This window comes from Chelonoidis abingdonii, chromosome 2 (assembly GCF_003597395.2).
Source record: "Chelonoidis abingdonii isolate Lonesome George chromosome 2, CheloAbing_2.0, whole genome shotgun sequence".
NCBI classification, from domain to species: Eukaryota; Metazoa; Chordata; order Testudines; family Testudinidae; genus Chelonoidis; species Chelonoidis abingdonii.
In genome coordinates, this window is record NC_133770.1 from 124,120,007 (window position 1) to 124,144,421 (window position 24,415).

The 24,415-nt window shown below is 42.4% G+C and overlaps 1 protein-coding gene across 2 annotated transcripts in view; it reads left to right on the top strand.

Moving 5' to 3' along the window:
• The window catches only part of ELP2 (elongator acetyltransferase complex subunit 2), a 121,893-nt gene extending 98,708 nt beyond the window's left edge, over positions 1-23,185 (top strand). For both annotated transcript variants that reach the window (XM_032774975.2, XM_032774974.2), the window contains exons 17-22: positions 9,658-9,730; positions 10,256-10,448; positions 19,059-19,180; positions 19,921-20,063; positions 20,355-20,468; positions 22,882-23,185. In XM_032774975.2, the coding sequence (XP_032630866.1) occupies positions 9,658-9,730; positions 10,256-10,448; positions 19,059-19,180; positions 19,921-20,063; positions 20,355-20,468; positions 22,882-23,038 (802 nt within the window). In that variant the 3' untranslated portion in view covers positions 23,039-23,185. The remainder of the gene's footprint in view (positions 1-9,657; positions 9,731-10,255; positions 10,449-19,058; positions 19,181-19,920; positions 20,064-20,354; positions 20,469-22,881) is intronic.
• The last annotated feature ends 1,230 nt before the right edge of the window (positions 23,186-24,415 follow it).

The following is a 24,415-nucleotide window of genomic DNA, read 5'->3' on the forward strand; positions in this document are numbered from 1 at the left end:
CGTTAGCGGCACCGCATATATAACCCCTGCCGACCCGCGGCGCTCCTCAGTTTCCTTCTTGCCGGCTACAATCACGCAAGTGGGAGAGGAGGCGGGTGTGGAAGGATATGCAGCAAACATCTCGAAGAAACAACATACAAAGAGTGAGTACGTCTTTCTTCTTCGAGTGCTTGCTCAATACATCCAAGTAGGTGAATCCCAAGCCTTACCTAGGGTCGGTGGTCGGAGTTGGCAACAGCCGAAGCAAAAACAGCCAAGCCAGACTGCGTCTTTCCCTGGGGGAAACTGCTGTACCAAGGCGTAATGGGACAGAGAGGTTGCACCAAAGACACATGTAGCGCACGGCATATCTCATGGATCGGAAACACACAAGCTAGAAAGCAATCGATGAGCCTGAGCCCTGGTGGCAATGGCAGTCACCAAGCCTGGAGAGAAGGTGGCTAAATCATAAAAGCTCGGAATGCACGCCGGTACCCACGGGGCAGGCGACTAATTCTCTGAGACGAGAATGGAGTGACTTTCATCCTTCATGCCACGGCGACAAAAATTGGGCCTCTTAACGGAAAAGTTCTGTCGTCAATGTAGAACTGCATGCTACTACCCGTTACGTCCAGCGAGTGTAATGCTCTCTCGTGCGAGTCTAGGTTAGGAAAAAAAAAAACCAGGAAGAGGAATTCGTATGTTGAGTGAAAGGAAAGAAAACCACCCTTGGGAAGGAAGAGCTGGATGCGCGCAGCTGCACCTGTCCTTGTGGAATATTCATGTAAGGGGGTTCCACCATGAGAGCGCGAAGTACCAAACTCTCCTAAGCCGATGTAATGCGTACACAGAACGCCACCTTCCACATAAGTACAGGAGAGGAGCAGTTGCAAAGTTCCACAGAGGGCCCATTAGTCTCACGCAGAACCTAAATGAGGTCCCAGAAGGGCGCGCAGGCGCAAACCTGCAGGGAAAGAAGGCACTCCACCCTTTGAGGAACCTCGAGACCAATTGGTGGCGCCACGCCAGGGGGCGCCTGCCGACCCACCGGGTGTTGCTAGGGGAAAATTCTTCCAACAAACGTGCACGCGGCGCGCGAACACCTACTTGGAATGGATATGAGCAGCACATCTCAAAGAACAACAGTTACAAAGGTGAGTAACCGTCTTTTGTCAACAGTCTTCATCTTTTGTATCTCTTTAGCTTGTCTTGCCACAATGCGTCCCTCTGTATGCCCAACGGTGACTCCCACCACAGTCTCTGCACCAACCTCCACCTCTTCTATATAATTTTCATAGGAATGCTTACCCCTCACATTTACTGTATCTCGTTTGCCCTCTACAAACGTTTGCAACATACTCTTACCATTGCAACTTACAATACCTTAGGGGTGGTGGGATATATGGACTTGATTCTAAATATCTGATACATTAAGGAAGAGTCCTTCCCTTAAATGTAATCAGTGCAGCTGTTGATGGTTTGTTTTCTCCTCCTCTCTTACTAATTAGTAAAGCTAAGTTTTTGTCACAGATATTTTTAGTAAAAGTCATGGACAGGTCACAGGCAATAATGAAAAATTCACAGAAGCCAGTGACCTGTCCTTCACTTTTACTAAAAGTATCCATGACAAAATGGGTATCCTGTGGGGAGGTGGGGCCTGGGAGCTCCAGGATCCCCTCCCGCTACGGTTGGGAGCTGCTGGGGTCCCCCTGGCTGCCTGTGGCAGTGAGGAGCGGCACAGGTCCCCCATGCTGGCCGAGGCATGGGGATTCCCGCTGCCACCCACGGCTGAGAATGGCGAATCCCTCCTTGCCACCCATGGTGGCCGGGAGCAGCAGGGGAGATGCGGGGTTCCCTCCTGCCACTCCTGGTGGCCGGGAGCTGGAGGAGTACCCCACAGCTCCCTGCCTCCACAGACAGCGGGGGCCGGCACTGGCTGAAGTCATGGAGGTCTTTGGAAGTTACGAATCTGTGATCTCTGTGACTAAATCGCAGCCTTACTAATTAGACATTTACTTACTAACACTCTGTCTTCTCCTGTGCTTTTTGTTGTCTTCTTATCATAGAATCATAGACTTTAAGGTCAGAAGGGACCATTATGATCATCTAGTTTGATGTCCTGCGCAACTCAGGCTACAGTATCTCACCCACCCACTCCTGTATCAAACCTGTGTCTGAGCCATTGAAGTCCTCAAATCATGGTTTAAAGACTTCAAGGTGCAGAAACTCTTCCAGAAAGTGACCTGTGTTCCACGCTGTAGAGGAAGGCAAAAAAACCCCAGGGCCTCTGCCAATCTGCCCTGGAGGAAAATTCCTTCCTGACCCCAAATATGGCGATCAGCTAAACCCTGAGCATGTGGGCAAGACTCAACAGCCAGATACCCAGGAAAGAATTCTCTGTAGTAACTCAGATCCCAACCCATCTAACATCCCATCACAGACCACTGGGCATATTCACCGCTAATACTGAAAGACCAATCTCATTATACAATCCCCTCCATAAGTTTATCAAGCTTAGTCTTGAAGCCAGATATGTCTTTTGCCCCCGCTACTCCCTTTGGAAGGCTGTTCCAGAACTTCACTCCTCTCATGGTTAGAAACCTTCATCTAATTTCAAGTCTAAACTTCCTGATGGCCAGTTTATATCCATTTGTTCCTGTGTCCACATTGGTACTGGACTAAAATTTCCATCTCCTGGGTATTTTACGTCTTCTATACATTTTAGAGAGGCAATCATAATCTCCCTCAGCCTCTTTTTTGTTTAGGACTAAGACAGACCAGCTCTTTCACGTTTCCTATTCATAAGACACAGTTTTCTATTCTTGGATCATCTAGTAGCCCTTCTTGTACCTGTTCCAGTTGAATTCATTGTTTCTAACATGGCAGACCAGAACTGCACACAGTATTCTAGATGAGGTCTCACCTCCTTGTATAACGGTACTAACATTCTTATCTCTACTGGAAATACCTCGCCTGATGCATCCAAGATCAATTAGCTTTTTTGACGGCCATATCACATTGCTTCATAGTCATCCTCTGATTCACCAATATCTCAAGGTCCTTCTCCTCAGTTACTTCAACTGATGCGTCCCCAGCTTATAACATAATTTTTGTTATTATTTCTAATGATGACCTTAGCATTTTCACTATTAAATTTCATCCTGTTTACTACTCTAGTTTATGAGTATCCATCTCCTGATGATATCCGGTCCTTCTCTGTATTGGCAGTACCCCAGCTTTGTGTCATCCGCAGACTTTATATGCACATTTCCACTTTTTGCCAAGATCAGTAATAAAAGATTAAATAGAATTGGTCTCAAACGAATCCTGAGAACTCCACTAATACCTCCCTCCAGCCTGACAATTCACTTTCAGATATGATCGTTGTAGTCTCCTCTTAACCAGTTCCTTATCTTTACTAGTTTTATAATTGATCCCATCTTTTCAAATTTAACTAATATTCCTAATGTGGAACCGTATCGAATACCTTATCAGTCAGTTCCAGTGGTTTCCCATATTTCCTTCCGGTTTCTGTCAAATGCCTGGTAGCGGCAAGTTGTTGACTTCCTAAAACTTTAGTTTTACCAGTTTTATATGAGCCGCTCTTTATTTATTACATTCAACTAAAAGATCCCATCTTGCAACCTTCTGGCTCCTACTATATGCCCTATATTTTTAAAATTCAGTCAGCTACTTTCACAGGATGAATGTCACCTATTCTTATTTCCATGGCTAGTGATCATAAGATTGTGGCTTATTTCTTTCTCAGCTTGCTTTTTGCCTAGTCATCTTCAGAGCCGGCTCTACCTTTCTTCTCTCTCTCCCCCACCACCTCCTTGTTCTTCATTTCAGCCATTCATGCACTTTCTGCTGGAACACTCTCTTATGCCAAACCAGCTGCCCTGCCCATCGGGCTTCATGATCATTTAAATAGCGAACAGAGTCCTGTGGCATCTTATAGACTAACAGAAGTATTGGAGCATAAGCTTTCGTGGGTGAATACTCACTTTGTCAGACGTATGTGATCATTTAGCCTCTCTCTCCCTCCAGTGCAGCCAGGTAATAATTGGCCTGTCAGCCCACATTAACTCATTAAGGACCTCTGTGGAGTATACACCCATCGCATCCCACCCAGTTCTAATGCTCTATAGTAATGAGATTATGATTTGAATATAGCAAATACATGCTCTTGTGTTTGCTGGCCTCCTGGGTTGGCTCCTTAATTGGGGAAAAATAAGTGGTGCTAAGCATCACTCACTCATAGTGCAAGTGAATTAATTAGTCGTGATGATAGTTAATAATGAGTAATATTTGATCATGGAGGCAACTGGGAAGTCATACCTCCAAGAGTTTGTCCAACTCACTGCAAACTCAGATTGCAGAAAGAACAAGTAAATATGAGAGGCGATCAACTTGGCTTAACAGTGAAATCTTCGGTGACTAAACACAAGAAAGCTTACAAGAAGGCTTGACACCATAACTAGAGAGGAGTATATAAAAATTGTTCGACGCATACAGGGTGTAATCATGAAGCAAAGCACAACTGGAGTTGCAGCGTAAGGGATATGAAGGTACAAGAAGGTTTCAACAGGTAGGTTAGCAACAAGAAGATGGTCAGGGAAAGTGTGGACTCTTACTGAATGGGAGGCAACTAGTGACCAATGAGTGAAAAAGCTGAAGTACTCAATGCTTTTTTCCTTGGTCTTCACGACAAGTCAGCTCCACAAACTGCTGCAATGGGCAGCACAGTACGGGGAGGAGTGAGCAGCCTCATGATGAATAACAGTTAAGACTATTTAGAAAAGCTGGATATGCACAGGTCCATGGGCTGAGTGCAATGCATCTGAGGGTGCTGAGGGAGTTGGTATGTGATTGCAGAGCCATTGGCCATTATCTTTTTGAAACTCTTGGCAATTAGGGAGGTCTGAATGATTGGAAAAGGCAAATATAGTTCTCATCTTTTAAAAGGGAAGAAGGAAATCCGGGAATTGCAGACTGGTCAGCCTCTCCTCAGTCCATGGAAAAATCATGAAGCAGACCTCAAGAATCCATTTTGAAGCATTGGAGAAAAGACAGTGATCAGGAACAGTCAACATAGATTCACCAAAGGCAAATCAGCTCACCAACCTGATTGCCTTCTAGATGAGATAATGGCTCTGTGGATATGGGGAAAGCAGTGAGACGTATTACCTGACTTTAGCAAAGCTTTTGATATGGTCTCCCCAGTATTCTTGCCAACAGTTAAAGAGGTATGGATTGGAAGACGAACTGTAAGGTGATAGAAAGCTAGCTAGATTTTCAGGCTCAGGGTGTAGTGATCAATGCCTGATGTATAGTTGTAGATGGTATCAAGTGGAGTATCCCAGGGTTGTCTGGGCCGTTTTTGTTCAACATCTTCATTATATATATGGAGATGGATGATTGCACCCTTAGCAAGTTCATAGTACACTAAGCTGGAGGGAGAGGTAGGTCCAAGATGATGTAGACAAATGGGAGGAGGGGCCAAAAGAATCTGGTGTGGTTCAAGAAGACAAGTGCAAAGTCCTGCACTTAGATGAGAAGAATCTCATACACTGCTACAGGCTAAGTGGCAGTTCTGCAAAAAAAGACCTGGGGATTACAGTGGACGAGAAGCTGGATATGAGTCAACAATGTGCTTTTGTTGCCAAGAAGGCTATGGTATATTGGGCTACATTAGTAAAGCATTGCCACAAATCGAGGAAGTGATATTCCGCTGTATTCGGCACTGGTGCAGCCACATCTGGAGTATCGCATCCAGTTGTGGTCCCCGCACTACAGAAAGGATGTGACAAATGGAGAGAGTCAGCAAAAGGGTAACAAAGTCATCAGGGGCTGGACACATGACTTATGAGGAGAGGCTGAGGGAACTGGCTTGTTAGTCTGCAGAGAGAAGAGTGAGAGGGGATTTGATAGCAGCCTTCAACTACTGAAGGAGGTGCCAAAGGATGAGCTAGCTGTTCTCAGTGATGGCAGATGACAGAACAAGGAGCAGTGGTCTCAAGTTGCAGTGGAGAAGTCTAGGTGTGGATATTAGGAAAACTTTTTTCACTCGGAGCGTGGTGAAGACTGGAATGGTACCTAGGAGGGTGGAATCTCATTCCTTAGATGTTTTAGGTCAGGCTTGACAAAGCCCTGGCTGGGATGATTTAGTTGGGAATTGGTCCTGCTTTGAGCAGGGGGTTGGACTAGATGACCTCCTGAGGTCCCTTCCAACCCTGATATTCTATGATTCTGTGTTACACTCGCTTCAAATTTACAGGCTTTTATTTACAACTATGACAGTTAGACGCTTGCTTTAAAATAAAGCTTAGATTTTGGAGCACAAGATGACATCTTGGAGAGATGCGAAAATGCGATACTTGAGTACACCCACCCCCATCTCCCACCACTATCAATTGAATCCCTCCAGCTAAGAGTCGGTAGAGCAGGGTTTCCCTCGCTTTTCAAAACCAAGAACTGCATCAGCAACTTCCTAGAGAGTTAGTGGCTGCACCTGCTTGCCATATATATTTGCCAACTTAATCATGCCTTATGGTCATTTTTAAAAAATTAACCTGTTTTATTTCAGTGGCAGTTTTGTCATAATACCTACTTTAAAGTCAGGTATTTTATTAGAAATGCTATTGAAAGAGTCCAGTGCTCAAAATTTGGACAGCTTTAGGGAAACAATCACTCATTTGCCAGGAAAAGTGCTAAAATAAAATAATTGTTTTTCTTCAAAGAAGAAGAATGCAAAACATGTTGTTAAACATCTAAGTGTCCAGAATAACAAGGGATTTGGGGATATCTCATATTTGAATGGAACACAGTCATATTAATGCTAGGAGCATAAGAACAGCCATACTGGGTCAGACCAAAGGTCCATTTAGCCCAGTATCCTGTCTACCGACAGTGGACAATGCCAGGTGCCCCAGAGGGAGTTAACATAACCTAATGATCAAGTGATCTCTCTCCTGCCATCCGTCTCCACCCTCTGACAAACAGAGTCTGGGGACGCCATTCCTTACCCATCCTGTCTAATAGCCATTAATGGACTTAACCACCATGAATTTATACAGTTCTCTTTTAAATGCTGTTGTAGTTCTAGTCTTCACAGCCTCCTCAGTAAAGAGTTTCACAAGTTGACTGTGCGCTGTGTGAAGAACTTCCTTTTATTTGTTTTAAACCTGCTGCCTATTAATTTCATTTGATGGTCCCTAGTTCTTGTATTATGGGAATAAGTAAATAACTTTTCCTTATCTACTTTTTCCACATCACTCATAATTTTATATACCTCTATCATACCCCTCCTTAGTCTCCTCTTTTCCAAGCTGAAGAGTCCTGGCCTCTTTAATCTCTCCTCATATGGGACCCGTTCCAAACCCTAATCATTTTAGTTGCTCTTCTCTGAACCTTTTCTAGTGCCAGTATATTGTTTTTGAGATGAGGAGACCACATCTGTACACAGTATTCAAGATGTGGGCATACCATCGATTTATATAAGGGCAATAATATATTCTTCTTATTCTCTATCCCCTTTTTAATTATTTCTAACATCTTGTTTGCTTTTTTGACTGCCTCTGCACACTGCGTGGACATCTTCGGAGAACTATCCACGATGACTCCAAGATCTCTTTCCTGATTAGTTGTAGCTAAATTAGCCCCCATCATATTGTATGTATAGTTGGGGTTATTCTTTCCAATGTGCATTACTTTACATTTATCCACATTAAATTTCATTTGCCATTTTGTTGCCCAGTCACTTAGTTTTGTGAGATCTTTTTGAAGTTCTTCACAGTCTGCTTTGGTCTTCACTATCTTGAACAGTTTAGTATCATCTGGAAGACAAGGGTGACATTTTGGAACTGTGCATGCTACACTTTATATGCCCTTTCTATAGAAGGCAACATTCCCAGCTTTTTCTCTTTTTAATTTGTATTTTTATCAAATGAGGCTTCATCTTTAACAAACATTTTGTTGACCATCTGAATTTTGCTTTGATGAAAACAGCTGCTGCTAATTAGGCAGCTTATGCTTACATCTTCACTGAGGCCTCTTATCACTAGTATTATACAAATAATAAAATATATCCTTTAGAAAGAAAGGATTAAAATAATATGTGCATTAACAAAATTATCAGTAATAAAGAAATGTAGATGAGAACAGAATCCTAAGAACAAAGAATGTAGCCCATAGAATTCTGTATTCCACAGAATAGAGGAAAACACTTGTAAAGCAGTGGCTTGTAAAAGAACGTGAGAGTCATGATGTATAATCAGCTGAACATGAGCTCCCAGTGCAACAGTGTGGTCAAAAGTGCTAATGTAATGCTTGTATGTATAAACCAGGGGATATTGAGAAGGAGTGGAGAGGATATTTTACTTCTGTAGTTTGCGCTGGTGAGACTGTCCACAATTCAAGAAGGATGCTGAAAAACTGAGCAGGGGAATTACTTCAGTGGGAGGAGCATTTCAATGTGTACACATCCACTGTTTTGTCGAAAAAAGTAGGTAGTGTAGAAAGGCCTTATACTAAGTTCTTTCGAGTTCTATTTTGCCCTTAAATTGGGATATCATCCTCTCTTTCTGGGGGAAAAACAGTGCTTTGCTCTTCAACCAGCTGAGAACAGTTGAACAGAGAACAAGGTCTTTGACAAAGCAACAGCTGCTGGGTTGAAGATCCTATTCTTTGTGAATTGATTCAGCCTGCTCAAGAGCATTGGGGCGGAGGCTCTCTAGTCCAACATCATTCTTGTTTGTACAGGAAGATTTTCAGCAAAGCAATGATTACTTTCATGAAGAAAAAAACTTCATAAAAATGCCCTTTCATGAAAGTGAAGTCCCAAGAAAATCAGACAGCTCCCTTCTGAAATCTTAAAAAACCAACTAACTCCCCCACATCTGGGAAATTAATACATAACACCACTATATTGTATGTCACTTCAGGTTAGTCTGTACATAACATACCTAACACAAAACAGACTAAGTTAAGGCATCCAGTAGTGTTTACCCTCTAGTCTTCTACCCAGAATCTCACTCACACTTTGCTCCTAGCACAACAGTGATACACCTCAGACAATATACTATGTTGTGGCTGTGCTTCAGAGTGGATGCTAGCCTTCAAGCACCCTGTTCCCCAGACGTGAGTTAATGTGATTTTCTAGAACTGTGCAAAAAAGGTATTGGGGAAAGACTGGCTGATTTGTGTTGATGTGCATGTATTGTGTTGAGTGAGTTCATATATTAATATATAATTGTATACCTCCCCCACCCATGGGAAAAAAAAACACCACGTGTATCATTTTTAGATTGTAAACTCTTTGGGTAAGGGACTTTGTCTTTATATGTTTGTACAACACCTAGCACAGTGGGCCCCTGATTCTGATTGGGTCCTCCAGCCATTATTGTAATATAGATATTTAACAACAGTAAAGTAAATGGCAAACTCATTTTTATTCTGTTCGTGAAGGGTTTGAATTGCCTTTTAAATACTGCTTCCTTTATTGATTTGATCTAGAGGTCTGAGGGAAAAATGGAGATTAGATACTCATGTTGTTGTTTTTGAGATTGCCTCATAATTTACATCTCAGTGGTGTTTTAAAAAAAAAACCTATATAACTCTTGAAATGTATCACCGAAATTCTGTAATCTGTATAACAAATTTTATTTTCTGTTTCAGATATGGACATGGCTATGAAATATTTTGTGTTGCTTGTAACAATTCAAAAACTATAGTTGCCTCAGCATGTAAGGTAAGAAAAGAGAGATTTTAACACCATTTATTGAAAAGGGTTATATGATATCAGATTGACAAGGATTGTGGTCTAAAAAGTTAGAGCACGGGATTGGGAGACAGGATTTTAAGTTGTCGTCTACATTCTGCTACTTGACTCCGAGTAACTTGGGGAAAGCCACTTAACTTTTCTGTGCCACAGTTTGTCCATCCATAAAAGGGGTATATTTTGCCTTATGGACATGTGCAAATGAATGTACAAAAATTAGTAGTAATAAATGATTTTTGGTTTTTTTTGGTGTTGAGCAGGTTAAGAAGAAAGTGAATTGTCAGCTTCCAGAGTTTAGTAGAAAGTTTAAGCGGGAAACATGCTTACTATCATAGTAACATCTGAGTGAAAATAAAACTTGGAACTTCCTAGAGGAAAATTCAATCTAACTCAGTTGCAAGTATTTAAAAAATCATGCTAATATTTTAAGGTAGTGTAATTTTGTTTTTTGTTTCCTTTCCTTCATTTTCAGTGGCTTTGTCCCTGTCCTTACAGGCTTCCAAAAGAGAACACGCAGCAATTATTTTGTGGAGCACTACTTCTTGGAAGCAGCTGCAAAGCTTGTCTTTTCACAATCTGACTGTTACTCAGATGGCATTTTCTCCTGATGACAAATTCTTATTAGCAGTTTCCAGAGATAGGAATTGGTCACTATGGAAAAATCAGGATAAAAAACCATTACAATCAGGTAAGCTACATGGCACTGGGGTGTGTCTATTCAAAAAGAGGTATTGAAACTAGTAAACAAGTTTAGCTTTTAAAATGATTTTAACAAGAAATTAGTAAGACTCGATTATATCTCACTATGACATCTTGTTATACTTTTATTTTTTCATTCTTTAGGAAATAGAGAATTGTTCACATGGTTCTTTTTAAATACTGTACATTTATTGTCATATGGACCAGCCACAAAGTAGATTAAAATGTAGAAATCCAGGCATAAACATATTAATAAAATAAATACATGTACTGAAATAATAATATATGTATATAGGATATGCTGTCTCTGGGTTTTGTCAAGTAATTTGATTTGGTTTCACTAAATCAGAGCTATAAAAATACTGGTTACGGGAAACCTATGATGTGTGGTCTGAACTGTAAAACTATAATCCATTAAGTAAGTTATTTGTTTGTTATGGTCTATCACTCCTGTGCAGGCTAAAGGACACTATTAGACTGATGTCCAGCTCAGAGTCTGTTGGCCTAGTGTAGTAGGGCTGTATACTCGTTGAGTATTTCTTGATAAGATTAGCCACCTCCCACCTCTCTGGTGCTTTCTATGCATTCTACAGCAGTGGTTCTCAGCCAGAGGTACTTGTTCCGCTGGGCATACACAGAGGTTTTCCAGGGGTACTTCAGTTCATTTAGATATTTGCCTAGTTTTACAACAGGCTACATAGAAAGCACTGGTGAAGACAGTACAAACTAAAATTTCATATAGACAATGACTTGTTTATACTGCTCTGTATTCTGTACACTAAAATGTAAGTACAATATTTCTGTTCCCATTGATTTATTTTATAACTATATGGTAAAAATGAGGAAGTAAGCTATTTTTCAGTAATAGTGTGCTGTGACACTTTTATATTTTTATTCTGGTTTTAAGTGAGGTGAAACTTGGCGGTACGCAGACAAATGAGACTCCTGAAAGGTGTACAGTAGTCTTGAAAGGTTGAGAGCCACTGCTCTATAGGGTACGCTGACTTTACAAACATGACTCTGTCAGAGGATAATTTGATAAGAAGAGATTCTCTTGACTTTCAGCCTTGGAAAATCAAGTCCATTATGACTGGGTGATCGTTGTTTCTTGCCTGAGAGGTCCATCCCAGAACATAACACGTTGTCCAGTTTAGTTTAAAAAAGCACTAAAAAATATGCTGCATTGCAGGTTGTTGGATTGGATGGCCTAGGGTTAGACTCCTGCGCAGATACAAAATTTATATCTGCGGATGCGGATATCCATGGATATAAAGTAGATATCCGCAGAGCTGCAGGGCTCTATCAGGAACCACAGCGGCAAAAGCAGCAGCATGTCGGGCTGCCACTTACAGGAGCCAGCACTCAGCTTGGGCAGCTCCTCCAGTGTGGTTATATCGCCCCCAGTCCTACCCACTGGGGTGGGCAATAGGCTCACAGGCAGCTGTCCCTGGCGCAAGCATGTGCAAGTAGCTCATGCTCCTGGACAGGAGACGCAGAGTGATGGCCCGACATGCTGCTGCTTTCACTGCTGCGGTTCCTGGTAGAGCCCTGCAGCTCCACGGATATCCGCTTTATATCTGCAGATATTAATTTTGTATCTGCACAGGACTCTGCATAGGGGTTTTCTACATCTATAACTTCCGTGAGTCAAATTTGGTAGCATAATTATACTTTGTATTTACAAATTTTAATAAGTGTGCTACAAGTAAATGAAGTATACAGTGCATTTCAAGGGACAGTACTGAGCCCTATGTTTAAAAACTAAGACCGTGTCTCCACTACAGAGTTAAGTCGACTTAAGTTATGTCGACGATCATAAGTCGCTTGTGTCTGCAGAGCATGTCACCAGTTGTTGCTCTTGCATGGACAGGCAGTGTTTTGCATCGTGGGTAGCTATCCCACTGTGCAAGTCGCCACCCTCTGTCACCCTCCATTGCTGGGAGCTCTGGGAATGGATCACGGTGCATCATGGGGATGTGTTCGCTGTCCCATGATGCAGTTCTTTCCGTCCCATCATTCCATGGGCTTCCTACTTCATATCATGCCATTTTTCAACAGTCCTTGTAAACTGTGCACCTGCCATCTCTGCCTGACAACATGGCTCTTGAGCTACTGACCAGTCTGGTGATGAGCGTTATGAACACAATGCAGCTGGTCCTGCAGTTATTTCATGAGCTGCAAAACAGAGAGTGAATCGGTGATGCATGCCCTGCTGGCTACCATGAAAACAAATAATTCAAGATTGCTGCTGCCATGGTAGACCATTGGTACTGAGCTCAGGAAACAAGCTCTGAATGGTGGGATCACATCATGATGCATGTATGGGATGACGAGCAGTGGCTGCAGAACTTTCGGGTGCACAAATCCACCGTCCTGAAACAGTGTGTGGAGCTCGCCACAGCACTGCTGTGCAAGGACACCAGAATGAAAGCTGCCCTCACTGTGGAAAAGCAAGTGGCAGTCACTGTGTGGAAGGTGGCAACTCCATTTGCTACTGGTCAGTCGCAAATCAGTTTTGAATGGAAAAGTCCACCGTGGGGGTGGCAGTGATGCAAGTGTGCAGGGTCATTAATGCTATGAAGGACTATAACTCTTGGTAACGTGCAAGAAATAATTGATGGCTTTAAGGCAATGGGATTCCCTAACTGCAGTGAGGTGACAGATGGAACACATCTGAAATTTGGCCCCCCGACCATCTTGCGACAGAGTACATCAACCGAAAGGGCTACTTCTCCATGGTCTTGCAGGCGCTAGTGACTCACCAGGGCAGTTTCACTGACATCAATGCAGCATGGTCAGGGAAGGTGCATCATGCACACATCTTCAGAACACTGGACTCTACAGAAAGCTGCTCGCTGGGATTTTCTTTCCAGACCAGAAGATTCCAATGAGGAATGTGGAAATGCCCATAGTGATCCTTGGAAACCCCACCTTACCCCTTGCTCCTGTGGCTCATGAGCAGCAAGGAGCGCTTCAACAACAGGCTCAGCAGGCATCGAATGATTGTTAAATGTGCCTTTGGTCAATTAAAAGGATGCTGGCCGGTTAGGCCTCAGTGAGAAAAATATTCCGATGGTCTTTGTGGCCTGCTGTATTCTGCATGTTTGTGACGCGAAGGGTGAAAAGTTTCCCAGGGTGGACAACTGGGGCTGATCATCTGGCTCCTGATTTTGAACAGCCAGAAACGGGCAATTAGAGGGGTGCAGTGGAAGGCTGTTTGAATCAGGGAGGCTTTAGAGGACCATTTTGACAATGAGTCCCAGTAATGTGTCTTTATGTAATGCAGAGGTCAGCAACCTTTCAGAAGTGGTGTGCCGAGTCTTCATTTAGTCACTCTAATTTAAGGTTTCGCTTGCCAGTAATACATTTTAACGTTTTTAGAAGGTCTCTTTCTATAAGTCTATACTTACAACAATAGTTTAGTTATATATTAAAGTAAATAAGGTTTTTAAAATGTTTAAGAAGCTTCATTTAAAATTAAATTAAAATGCAGAGCCCCCTGGACGGGTGGCCGGGACCCAGGCAGTGTGAGTGCCACTGAAAATCAGCTCGCGTGCTGCCTTTGGCACCCGTGCGATAAGTTGCCTACTCCAGTGTAATGCATTCAGCCAAGCAATGTTTTCTTGTCCCCTTGAATTGTCCCTCTATGCTTGCTTCCTGAGCATTAATTGTACTAAGCAAATATTCCCACCTGTAGCCACTGTTTCAATGTTAGCGCTGACTGATGTGTGTATGTCATAAATAAAGAGTCATTTCAAAAATTCAAGTTTAATAACAGGACAAAACACAAATCTTTGGTCAAACATGGGACATGACAATGAGAGAGAGTCTCAAGGTTAGTACTCTCACAGCTGTGTGTAACTCTAGCTTTCATTGGGAAACAAGTCCCAAGGCATTGAGTGCACAGGGTATTGCGAGGGACCGAGAACACATGAGGAATGTGGTAGGGGAGTTTAGGGGGGGCATGGACTGAAGTTCTGAAGGAGGTGCTCTGCTGGTGTAGAGGAGTGGGTCCACAAGGGCACATCTGCAGAAGCCAAAGAAACAGTGAACAGAAACAGTATTGTGTGTGTGCTTACAGCTGTGAATCATAAAAGTTGCACACACCTCTTTTTCACTGTCCCTTGGCTAGCACGCACATCAGCATGAGTCCCAAATATGATGAGTTTGCAGGGAGGAGGATGACAAGGGGGAATGGGCAAGAATTGATAAAGGGTGGTGTGATGGGTTCCCCCCGGGATGCCACGTAGAACTAGGATACCACTGAGCCTTCTGACCCACCAGCCTGGACTCCCTCTCACACTGTACTGCTGTGACGAGCTGCAGACCTGCTCTTGGTCCTACATCTCCACCAGCATTCACATTGGCAGGGACACACCCAGCTGCAGTTACATGCAGGCTCTCTGACCAGTCACTGCATGAACCAACAATAGAGAGGCTACAGCCAAAATAACCTCCAGCTTCCCAGTCTAGGACCCCAGAGCTATACCGTCCTGCCCTGGTTAAAACCCTGAACAGTATGAATTTATTATCCAGTTTGCCTCCCTCTCAATGTGAAAAAGAAATGCAACAGCCTTTGCCCCTTGAGCTAAGATTTCCAAGCACTTCTTCCAACTCAGTGGTTTAAATAAAGCAAAAACAAATTTGTTAACTGCAAAAGATAGATTTAAAGTGATAACAAACAGATCAAAGCAGATTACCTAGTAAATAAACAAAAACGCAAACTAAGCTTAACTTTCTAGAAAGATAAGATTTGAATTAACAATCTTTCACCCTGATTGATGATACAAACAGGCTAGCAGATTCTCAAGGTACAAGGTGCACTTGCTTTATAGGTTGGTATCCCCAGGTTTTTCAGACACAGGCTAGAAATCCCTTTATCCTGGGTCCAGCACTTCCCCCAGTTCAGTCTTTGTTCCTCAGGTGTTTCCAGGAGTCCTCTTGTGTGGGGATTGAAGAACACCAGATGATGTCACTCCCTGCCTTATATAGCTTTAGCATATGGCGGGAACCCTTTGTTCCCAAACTCAGTTTGTTGAAAAACATTGAGATCCCATAATGGAGTCCAGAGTCATGTAGCCTGCTCACATGTTCTTGCATACCTTGCTGAGTCATAGCAGCCATTACTTACAGCTTGTCTGGAATATTCATAGGGAGGTTAGTTCTTCCAGGGTCCATTGTCTTTGCTGATGGGCCATCAGCACTGTCTGGCTTCTTCATTGTTGTTCTAACTTCAGATACAGAAATGATACATGCATATAAATAGCATAATCATATTCAGTAAATCATAACTTTTCCAATGACACCTGATGACCCATCTTGTACAAAATGCATCATAATTATGACATAATCATATCATGATACTATCACTGAAAAATATGGGGTGCAGTGTCACAGGTGGTTTGCGAAGGGGATCACTACAAACAGCTAGGGAGACAATTCTGAATATCGGTACCTTTTTCCATAGCCAAGGGTAATCAAATCCAATATTTCACTCCTGAGGGTAACCCAGGATGCAAGATGCATCTCCTGTATGTGTGCTGTTTCAGACTAACTCTGTATGCTGCTCGCCTGTGTGCCGCTCTGGTCCCTGCAGAAATAATTGCCAGATGGCGCAGCAAAGTTTCCTACAGCCAGGGGAGAAACAAGGCAGCTCTGCCAAGGAACCTTCAGCAGAGGATTGCAAAATACATGCAGGGAAGTTTCATAGAGATCTCTGTGGAGGGTTCCCAGGACATCCCTATGCACATTAACAAACTTTTCCACTGTGGCCCCATTGCATATTTGGACAGGCTCTGTTGTTAATTTCTGTCCCTTATCCCTCCTCTACCATATAACAAAGTACATGACAGCTCAATCTCCTCTCACCGTGCAGTATCAAAGCAAAATGAGCACTTATTGGAGCTCCCCTCTCCTGCATGCCAGAGCCAGAGTGCTGGACCTCTCCAGAGTGGAAAAGAGGTCCTGATTCACTGCACTACTGGACAGCCCTGCTGTGTGCTTCACATCATCCTTCAGCTCCACATCCCCATCCACCACTTCATCACTGGGGTTGAGTCCACTGGCTGCTGCCTCTCGTTCCCCCGAAGTATCCACAGGCGCTTGGAAGAGGAGGTGGGATCGCTGCCGAGGATGGCATGCAGCTCCTTATAGAAGCAGCATGTTTTCGGCGCTGCACTAGAGCAATGATTGGCATCCATGGCCTTCTGGCACGCTTGCCTCAGCTCCTTGATCTTAGAGCAGCACTGCTGCATGTCCCTCTTGTGCCCCTTCTACTGCATGCCACTTGCAATCAACCGTCAGTATCAAAGTTTATGTTGCTGGAGCAAAGCTGCGACTGCACGGCCTCCTCTCCCCATAGACTCAGTAGATTCAACAGCTCTGGTGTGCTCCACGCAGGAAAGCGTCTGCTGTGGAAGGCTGGCATGGTCAGCTGGGAAGATGCTTTGTGAACTGTGCATGCCAAGCAAATGGGAAGAGGAATTTCAAATGTCCTGGGCCTTTAAATGTGGGATGGGAGCATACTTGTGTACCTTCAGGGCAGCGGAGTTCAAACTGCTGACCAGCGGTCATGATGGGCATGGGGAGAACCTCCTGGAGGCCAGTTAGGGCAACATAATCATGCACATTGTCTATACTGATGCTGTGTCACTCTAACTGGATCTCAAAAAGTTCATGCTTATCAAGGTGGTTTTATTATGTTGGTGTAGCAGGGGAGTTACATTGGTGCGAGGAGCATTTTAGTGTGTGTATCTCCACTGTTTTGTAGACAAAAGTTGACTTTTGTCGACTAAACTATATAGTGTGGACATGGCCTAAAGCAACACTATTAGGTTAAAAATCACATTTAAAAACAAACTTTCTTACCTGATAGTACATTAGATTATTAAAACTTAAATTTCCATTGGTTTTGTCAGATATGAAAATTGGCTGTGTTGTTTCTTCTAAATAAGTTAAATATCCCCAGATTTTGATGTTATCTCCCATAAATAATTTGCTAAGAGGAAACTCCAGTGGTTGGTGGACTGGTTGTTTTTTGTTTTGTTTTTTGGGAGGGGGTGGGGTTAGGATTTTTTTAAACATTGCAAATTTTGGGGGAGCACAAAAATGTAAATGCAAATGGCAAATAAATAAATAAGTAAAAATGTCAACATTTTGTGGCTGTGGAAGGCTCTGAGCTTATTCCACAGAGACTGCCATTTTCCTGTGAAACAGGCAGGAAGCTTTGTTAACAGAAATCGAGTCTTTTCCACTGATTTCAGTCAGAAAAGCAGTCAACTTTGAATGTTGTTTTCAGTTAAGTTTCAGCATCTATTTTTAAAGTTTTTGTGAAAGGAAGGAAAAAATGTTTTGGTGTTTTACTTTGTAGATGAGGTCTTAGATATGAATGAGAAGAAAATCTGCTGTACTTCCCACTTTCCCAAGATTTTTTGCTCATTAACTTCTGAAAGGATGTGTTACTGTTGTTTAAGTATGCCAGTTCAATCTAGCACTAATCTTGCTAGCTTTTTTACAGTACTCCTTTCACTAGAGAAACTTCTTTTGTTTATGTTTGTGTTGCTTTAATAAAGCAGTAGGAATAAGATTGGCACATTTAGTTTAAACTCCAAATAGCGCACACTGTTCCAAGTTAAGGATCAGGAGTACTCTGTGGGAGGTGGACGGAAGAGATTCTCTTTTCATGTACAAATCCAGAACCCATCTGTCAACAAAGTACACATCATCAAATCAGTTTAAAGTAAAACTACATTTACTGCCATCCCAATAAATTTAAAGGCCTATTAAAATTTAAGATTACTGCTTTTTCCATTGCAGTAAATGAGAGAGCTTTTCTGTTGTTAACAGTTAAACTTAAAACAAAAAATTGTTACCCAAGACTGCATGATTCTGGAAATTTGCGATATCACTGGAGTTTTTTTGTAGTAAAGAATGAAGAACTGTTATTGGGTCAGTGACTTCTGCACACATGGTGATACAGTGAAAGTTACATTGGTAATACTTTCCAAAGTCACTAAAATGTACTTATTAAGATACTATCAAAAATAAACAGAATGTTATAGAATTAGGCCAAGTAGAATATGAAAGAGTATTCTAATAGACATGGATACATTTTCAGAGCGAGAGAAATGCATGCAGAAGATAAAACTATTTTTGCTATCATCTGGTGTTACAGCCAACAGTATTATATTGTAATTAGTATCAGAGGGGTAGCCGTGTTAGTCTGGATCTGTAAAAGCAGTAGAGAATCCTGTGGCACCTTATAGACTAACAGATGTCTGTTAGTCTATAAGGTGCCACAGGATTCTCTGCTGATATTGTAATTAGGCTGACTAGTTATATTGGTGATTGTTCATATATAATAAATATGAAAATAATATGGCTTGATCCTTCCTACAAAGTGCTGACTATCCCAGCTCCCACTAAAGTCACTTGGAGCTGAGGGTGGGATTGTACAGGATTATTTCTGTAGCCTTCGTCCCCCACTCCCTTTACTGCTTTCAAAGCAAAATAAGAGCAGGTATTTTTATTTTTATTTTTATTTTTTTTTTACAAAAGATAATCATAAGGATTTTTCTTCTCTTTACTTGTTTTATTCCAGAACCTGTTTTCAGCCTCTTTGCATACACAGACAAAAACATAGCTGTGCATAGCCGGATCATTTGGTCTTGTGATTGGACCCCAGACAGCAAATATTTCATTACCGGAAGTCGGGACAAAAAGGTAACTATACGTCTACCCCGATATAACACCACCCAATATAACACGAAGTTGGATATAACGCAGTAAAGCAGCGCTCCGGGGGGGGAGGGGGCAGGGCTGCGCGCTCCAGCGGATCAAATCAAGTTGGATATATAATGTGGTTTCACGTATAACACGGTAAGATTTTTTTGGCTCCCAAGGACAGCGTTATATCAAGGTAGAGGTGTAATACAAAAGGAACTAACAAAAAGAACAGCATAAAGTAAGCATTGATTTGAAATAAACGTATTTGGATTTAGCAACTGTATCATATGTATGAATAGTGACATGGAAGTCATTGGGGCTACTTGGGTGCATAAAACTAAGCACGTACATAAGCATGTGCAAGATTATGGCCAGTGATTTGCTTTTTTTTTATTGTGTATAGCAACAAAAGGAGAACATGCTGTATGTCATTTTGTGCATGTGTTTTTTAATCAAGGATTCTGTAACTTGATTCATTCCACACTTACAAGTGGACGTATATTTACCAGATATTGGTGCCAACATCTTTAATAATACCACTCTAAACTCTGTTTTTAAGAAAGATTTGAATTCCTATAAATAGAAGCTGTTGTTTATTTCAGGGGGGGGAAAGAGTTTTGCTCTACCTACCTCACACCACAATACAAAATTACTGCTATTCCTGATGTGTTCTTAGTTCCTAAGCACAGGTACATAAAAAGATAAAAGGGAACAATTGATTCTCTTATTTCTAATAGGTCATTATCTGGGGTGACTGTGGCTCAGCTGGAGCTACTGAAAGCAGTGGGTTAGGTGCAATCGAGCCTTGTTCTTCAGTACTGGATGTTGGGGATTCTGTCACTGCAGTCAGTATCAGCCATGTGCTTGCTCCTGATGAAAGGTATTGTTACCTTTGCATTCTGTAATTCATTTGTTGGTGGGTTTTTCTTTTTACCTGAAATTGATATTTGTTTTCCACTTTAGTCAGTGCAAGCCTTTTCTAGGTCTGCTGCTTGCTCTCTTTTAACATTATATTTTTGTTTTCATTTACATGTTCTTTTGATGATGATAAAATATTGATTTGAAGAGCAGGTTTCAACATAAAATGTGCATGATTTGGGTAGTGATTGTCTTTTTTGAAAATTATTGATTCAAGCTTTTTAGAAATAACATAATTGTTCCTTCTCAACAGCTACATCATTGCAGTAGGGTTAGAGTGTGGGAAGATTAACTTGTATACATGGAAGCAGAGTGAGCAGAGACCAGTGTTGACTGATTGGACCAAATGTGTCGAGACTGACAACAGGTATCTTTTTGGTTGAAGGGTCTCATGAGCAGCTCTCCAGACCTATCTTGTCTTACAAGTGTGGCAAGGTACCTTCTTGGTCTCACCAGCCTCAGCTGTTTTTAGCCTTGGTGAGATGGACTTGAGTAAAACAGTCCTTCTAGGATGCACAGGGCAGTCTGTTCCTTCTCTCAGCCAGTCTTTTGGGCTTGTTTTTCTTCCCTTATGGGAGGGAATGCAGCCTCCCCTCCTGGTGAGGCTCGCTGTCTTGCTGCTCCTAGCCTAGTGGCAGCTTGACTCCTTCTCTCTCTCCTCCCACCCCCTTCTCCCAACAGGGAAGGGTTTAAAAAGGTCTCAGGCAGCCCTTAGTTGGAATTAACTGATACTAATTGACCTCAAGTAGCTCCCTCTCAGCTGATTCTAATTGATTCTCTGGTAACCCCTTCTCAGCAGAACCTGATTAATCTGTAGTTACCCCTCCTCAGTTGATAGGGAGGAAGGCTTTTTAATCTTCTGGGACTGTTTTCCCCCCACCCCCACCCCGCAGCTGTCTGTCCTGAGTTTATCACACAAGTCATATGCAAGGAAGGAACTTTCTTTTGAGATCTGGACAGTATTGGAATTCTGAATTAAATTTATTCAGATACACCTTTTTTTTTTTTTTTTTTTTTTTTTTTTTTTTGCTGTTTTTATGGTGTATAAAAAGCTCTGGAAGTTTTTTCAGAAAAAGACAATATGCAACCCCCGTAACCCCAAGAAATCCTCCAGCAAAATCTGCGAAAGACCAGCATCAGCATTCCTGATATTTCCAAGGAAGCTTTTTAAAGACAAAAATATTATTTCAGGCGGCCATTAGATATCAGAGAGAGGCAAAAAAGGGCATAAACCCAGTTTTTAAGAACTCCTTTGATGTCACCTCTAAGGGTAAAATAGGATTGAAGCTTTTAAAAATGTTTTTAAAAAATCACTGTTAAAATGTGGAGAGGAGGAGTAGGAAGTGAGAGAAGACGTGGTGATTCCTAGCTCTGTATTCACTGGGAGTTGGTGCAGAGCTATAGCTGTTCCAGAAAGGCCCCAGACGGTATGACTTTCTAATAGTTGTTCCCAAGTCATAATCATACTTCAACACCAATTCTTCAGTTCATTTAATTTGGCCCAAGTAACTTTTTAGTTTAAATTCAACATCCTAATCATCACTGTTGCTCAGGAAGCATTGTAGATAGAACAAGCAGTTTTATATGGCACCTTCCATACAGAAAGCAAACCCAAAAAGATTAGCACATAAGGTATACAGACTGGTACTGTAGTGACTTGGTGGGCACATACAACAATCATTATAAAGCTGGTCAGGAACATTTTATTGAACCAAAACATTTCACAGAGACATCCATTTCCACAAAACTTTTGTTCAGAGAGATCCTGGAGCTGCGTGGGTAGAGGATTGGCCTGGGATGTCAGAGACCCAGGTTAAAGCACCCTGCTCTACCTGATTTGGAGTGAAAAACTACTGTGAATCTGGCAGAGCAGGGACTTGAACCTAGGTCTTCCACACCCCAGACTGATATCCTGACCACCTGGCTGGAGAGAGACAGATGCTCACAGACACATCAGTTTTGTGTGAAAATGTTTCAGAAGGTTTGGTTTTCATTCCAATATGGAATGGAAAATTTTGAAACCACAAAAGTGGCAGTGAATACATCCTCCTGCCACCTCTAAGTCATTATGCTCCTAAGCACTAGCTTATGCATTGCATCCTGATTTAAGAAGTAAGAAAAAAATTACTCAATATACTGGAATTAGACCCTACTCTTTATTTTGGGGGCCTGGACATGATCATCAGTCAGAAACCTTAGACTCATATCTTTGGTAAATGACAGCAGTATTTTAGAGTACACTACAGGAAGGGAAGCTACAGTGTTGCTCTGATTTTGTAACTAGAAATTATAGATGAACTCCAATCAGAGCCGTGCACTAGAATCACCCTCCTCCACCACCATACATTGAGGAAATTGGGATTCACATTTGGATCTGCAGATGAACATTGTGACTTTGGCTCATGTATACTTGGCTCCTGTATACTTAGTCAGTTTGAAAGATGCATCAAACAGTGTTCTAGCATTTAGTCAGCACTGTCATTTCTGAGCAAGTGAGATGCTTAACCTGAAACTAATGTGAAACTTGAAATTGACAGCAGTTTTAATTATTGACAAGTGAGAGGATAAAATGTCATTAGTGTTGTTAATAACCCTAGAAATTCTGGAGTGTTTAATACTTTCAGGTCATGACAAATCAATTTTTCTCAGCTGGTAGCACTGAAAAGAGAGTGCACTAATTAGATAAATGATGATATTTAAACTCAGAAGTCCAGCTGAGTTTGACATTTTGAAGTTGGTGTATGTATTCTTTTTTTCAATGTCTTCCGTCTTCATTGCAGCCAAAGTCACACTCTTGCTGTCAAACGGCTATGCTGGAGAAATCGAGTGGGCAGAGCTGGACATAATGACCAAGACAACAGTGAATGGTTGCAGCTTGCAAGCTGTGGAGCTGATCACTGTGTAAAGATACTAAATGTTAACAGATGTGCTCTTTAGATAAGGCAGCAGACCCAGCTGGGCCAAATGAATCTGTATTTTAGTTTGTTTAACTATTTAGTTTTTAAACTCCATTTTCTGTTGTGAAAACAGGAATGTCTGACAAGTGTATTGATCTAATATATTAAAGTATCTTGAATAATAGCACCTTGTAGTGTCTTGAAGTGTAAATTATTATCTTATCCAGCAGTGTTAGGAAGTTTCAAGTACATAGGGTGTTTCAGCTAGTAAATATTTTGGAGTGTGTGAAATAGATGGGGGTTTCCACTTCTATATAGAAATGGTGGCAAGGAGACAATGTTTCTCCACTCTGCATGGAGATGGATAAGCAGAGAAATCGATACTTCTGTCATCCAGTTGAGAGGGAAGGAACTGTTTATGTTCGGGCTTCAAATGAAGTATCAAAATATTTCAAACTTATTACAGTAACTCCCCATTTATCATTGTAGTTATGTTCCTGAAAAATGCTACTTTAAGCAAAACAATGTTAAGCGAATCCAATTTCCCCATCAGAATTAGTGTAAATAGTGGGGGTTAGGTTCCAGGGAAATATATATATATATATATATATATACACACACACACACACACAGAGTATAAGTTTTAAACAAACAATTCAATACTGTACACAGCAGTGATTATTGTGAAGCTTGGTTGAGGTGGTGAAGTCAGAGGATGGGATATTTCCGAGGGAATGTCTTACTGTTAAATGATGAACGAGCACTCAGCTGAGCCCTCAAGGGTTAACACCGGGGTCTCAAACTCAATTTACCAGTGCCAGCCCTCAAATCCTCCCAGCGGGCCAATAATGTCACTCATGCTACCCAGAACCCATCCCCCCAAACTCCAACCCCCATCTGCCTAAGGCCCTGGGATGGAGTTTGGGTGCTGGGTGCAGGCTCTGGGCTGGGACAGTGGTAGGGTTGCAGGCTGTGGGAGGCAGTGCAGGCTCTGGGAGGGAGTTTGGGGGTGGGAGGAGGTATGTGGGGAAGTGGTGAGGTGCAGGCTCTGGGAGGGAGTTGGAGGGCCCACTTACTTGGAGCTCCAAGGCGGGGCGGGCTGGGGCCTCCACGCGCTGCTGCCTCCAGGCACTGCACCTGCAGCTTCTCATTGGCCGCAGGGGCGCTCGGGGCCGGGGCAGCATGCAGAGGCACAGCCCTGCCCTGTCCCAGGGCCGCAGGGAGGAGCCAGCAGACATGTGGAACGAGCAAGCAGTAGCCATTGTAAATCGCCCGGGGGCCACACCAAGGGACAGACCTGGCCACAAAATTGGTGGAGCCCCACGGGCCACACTGGGGAGGTTCTCAGGCCACAGATGGCCCGCGGGCTGGAGTTTGAGATCCCTGGGTTAATGTGTTGTTAATGTAGTCTCACACT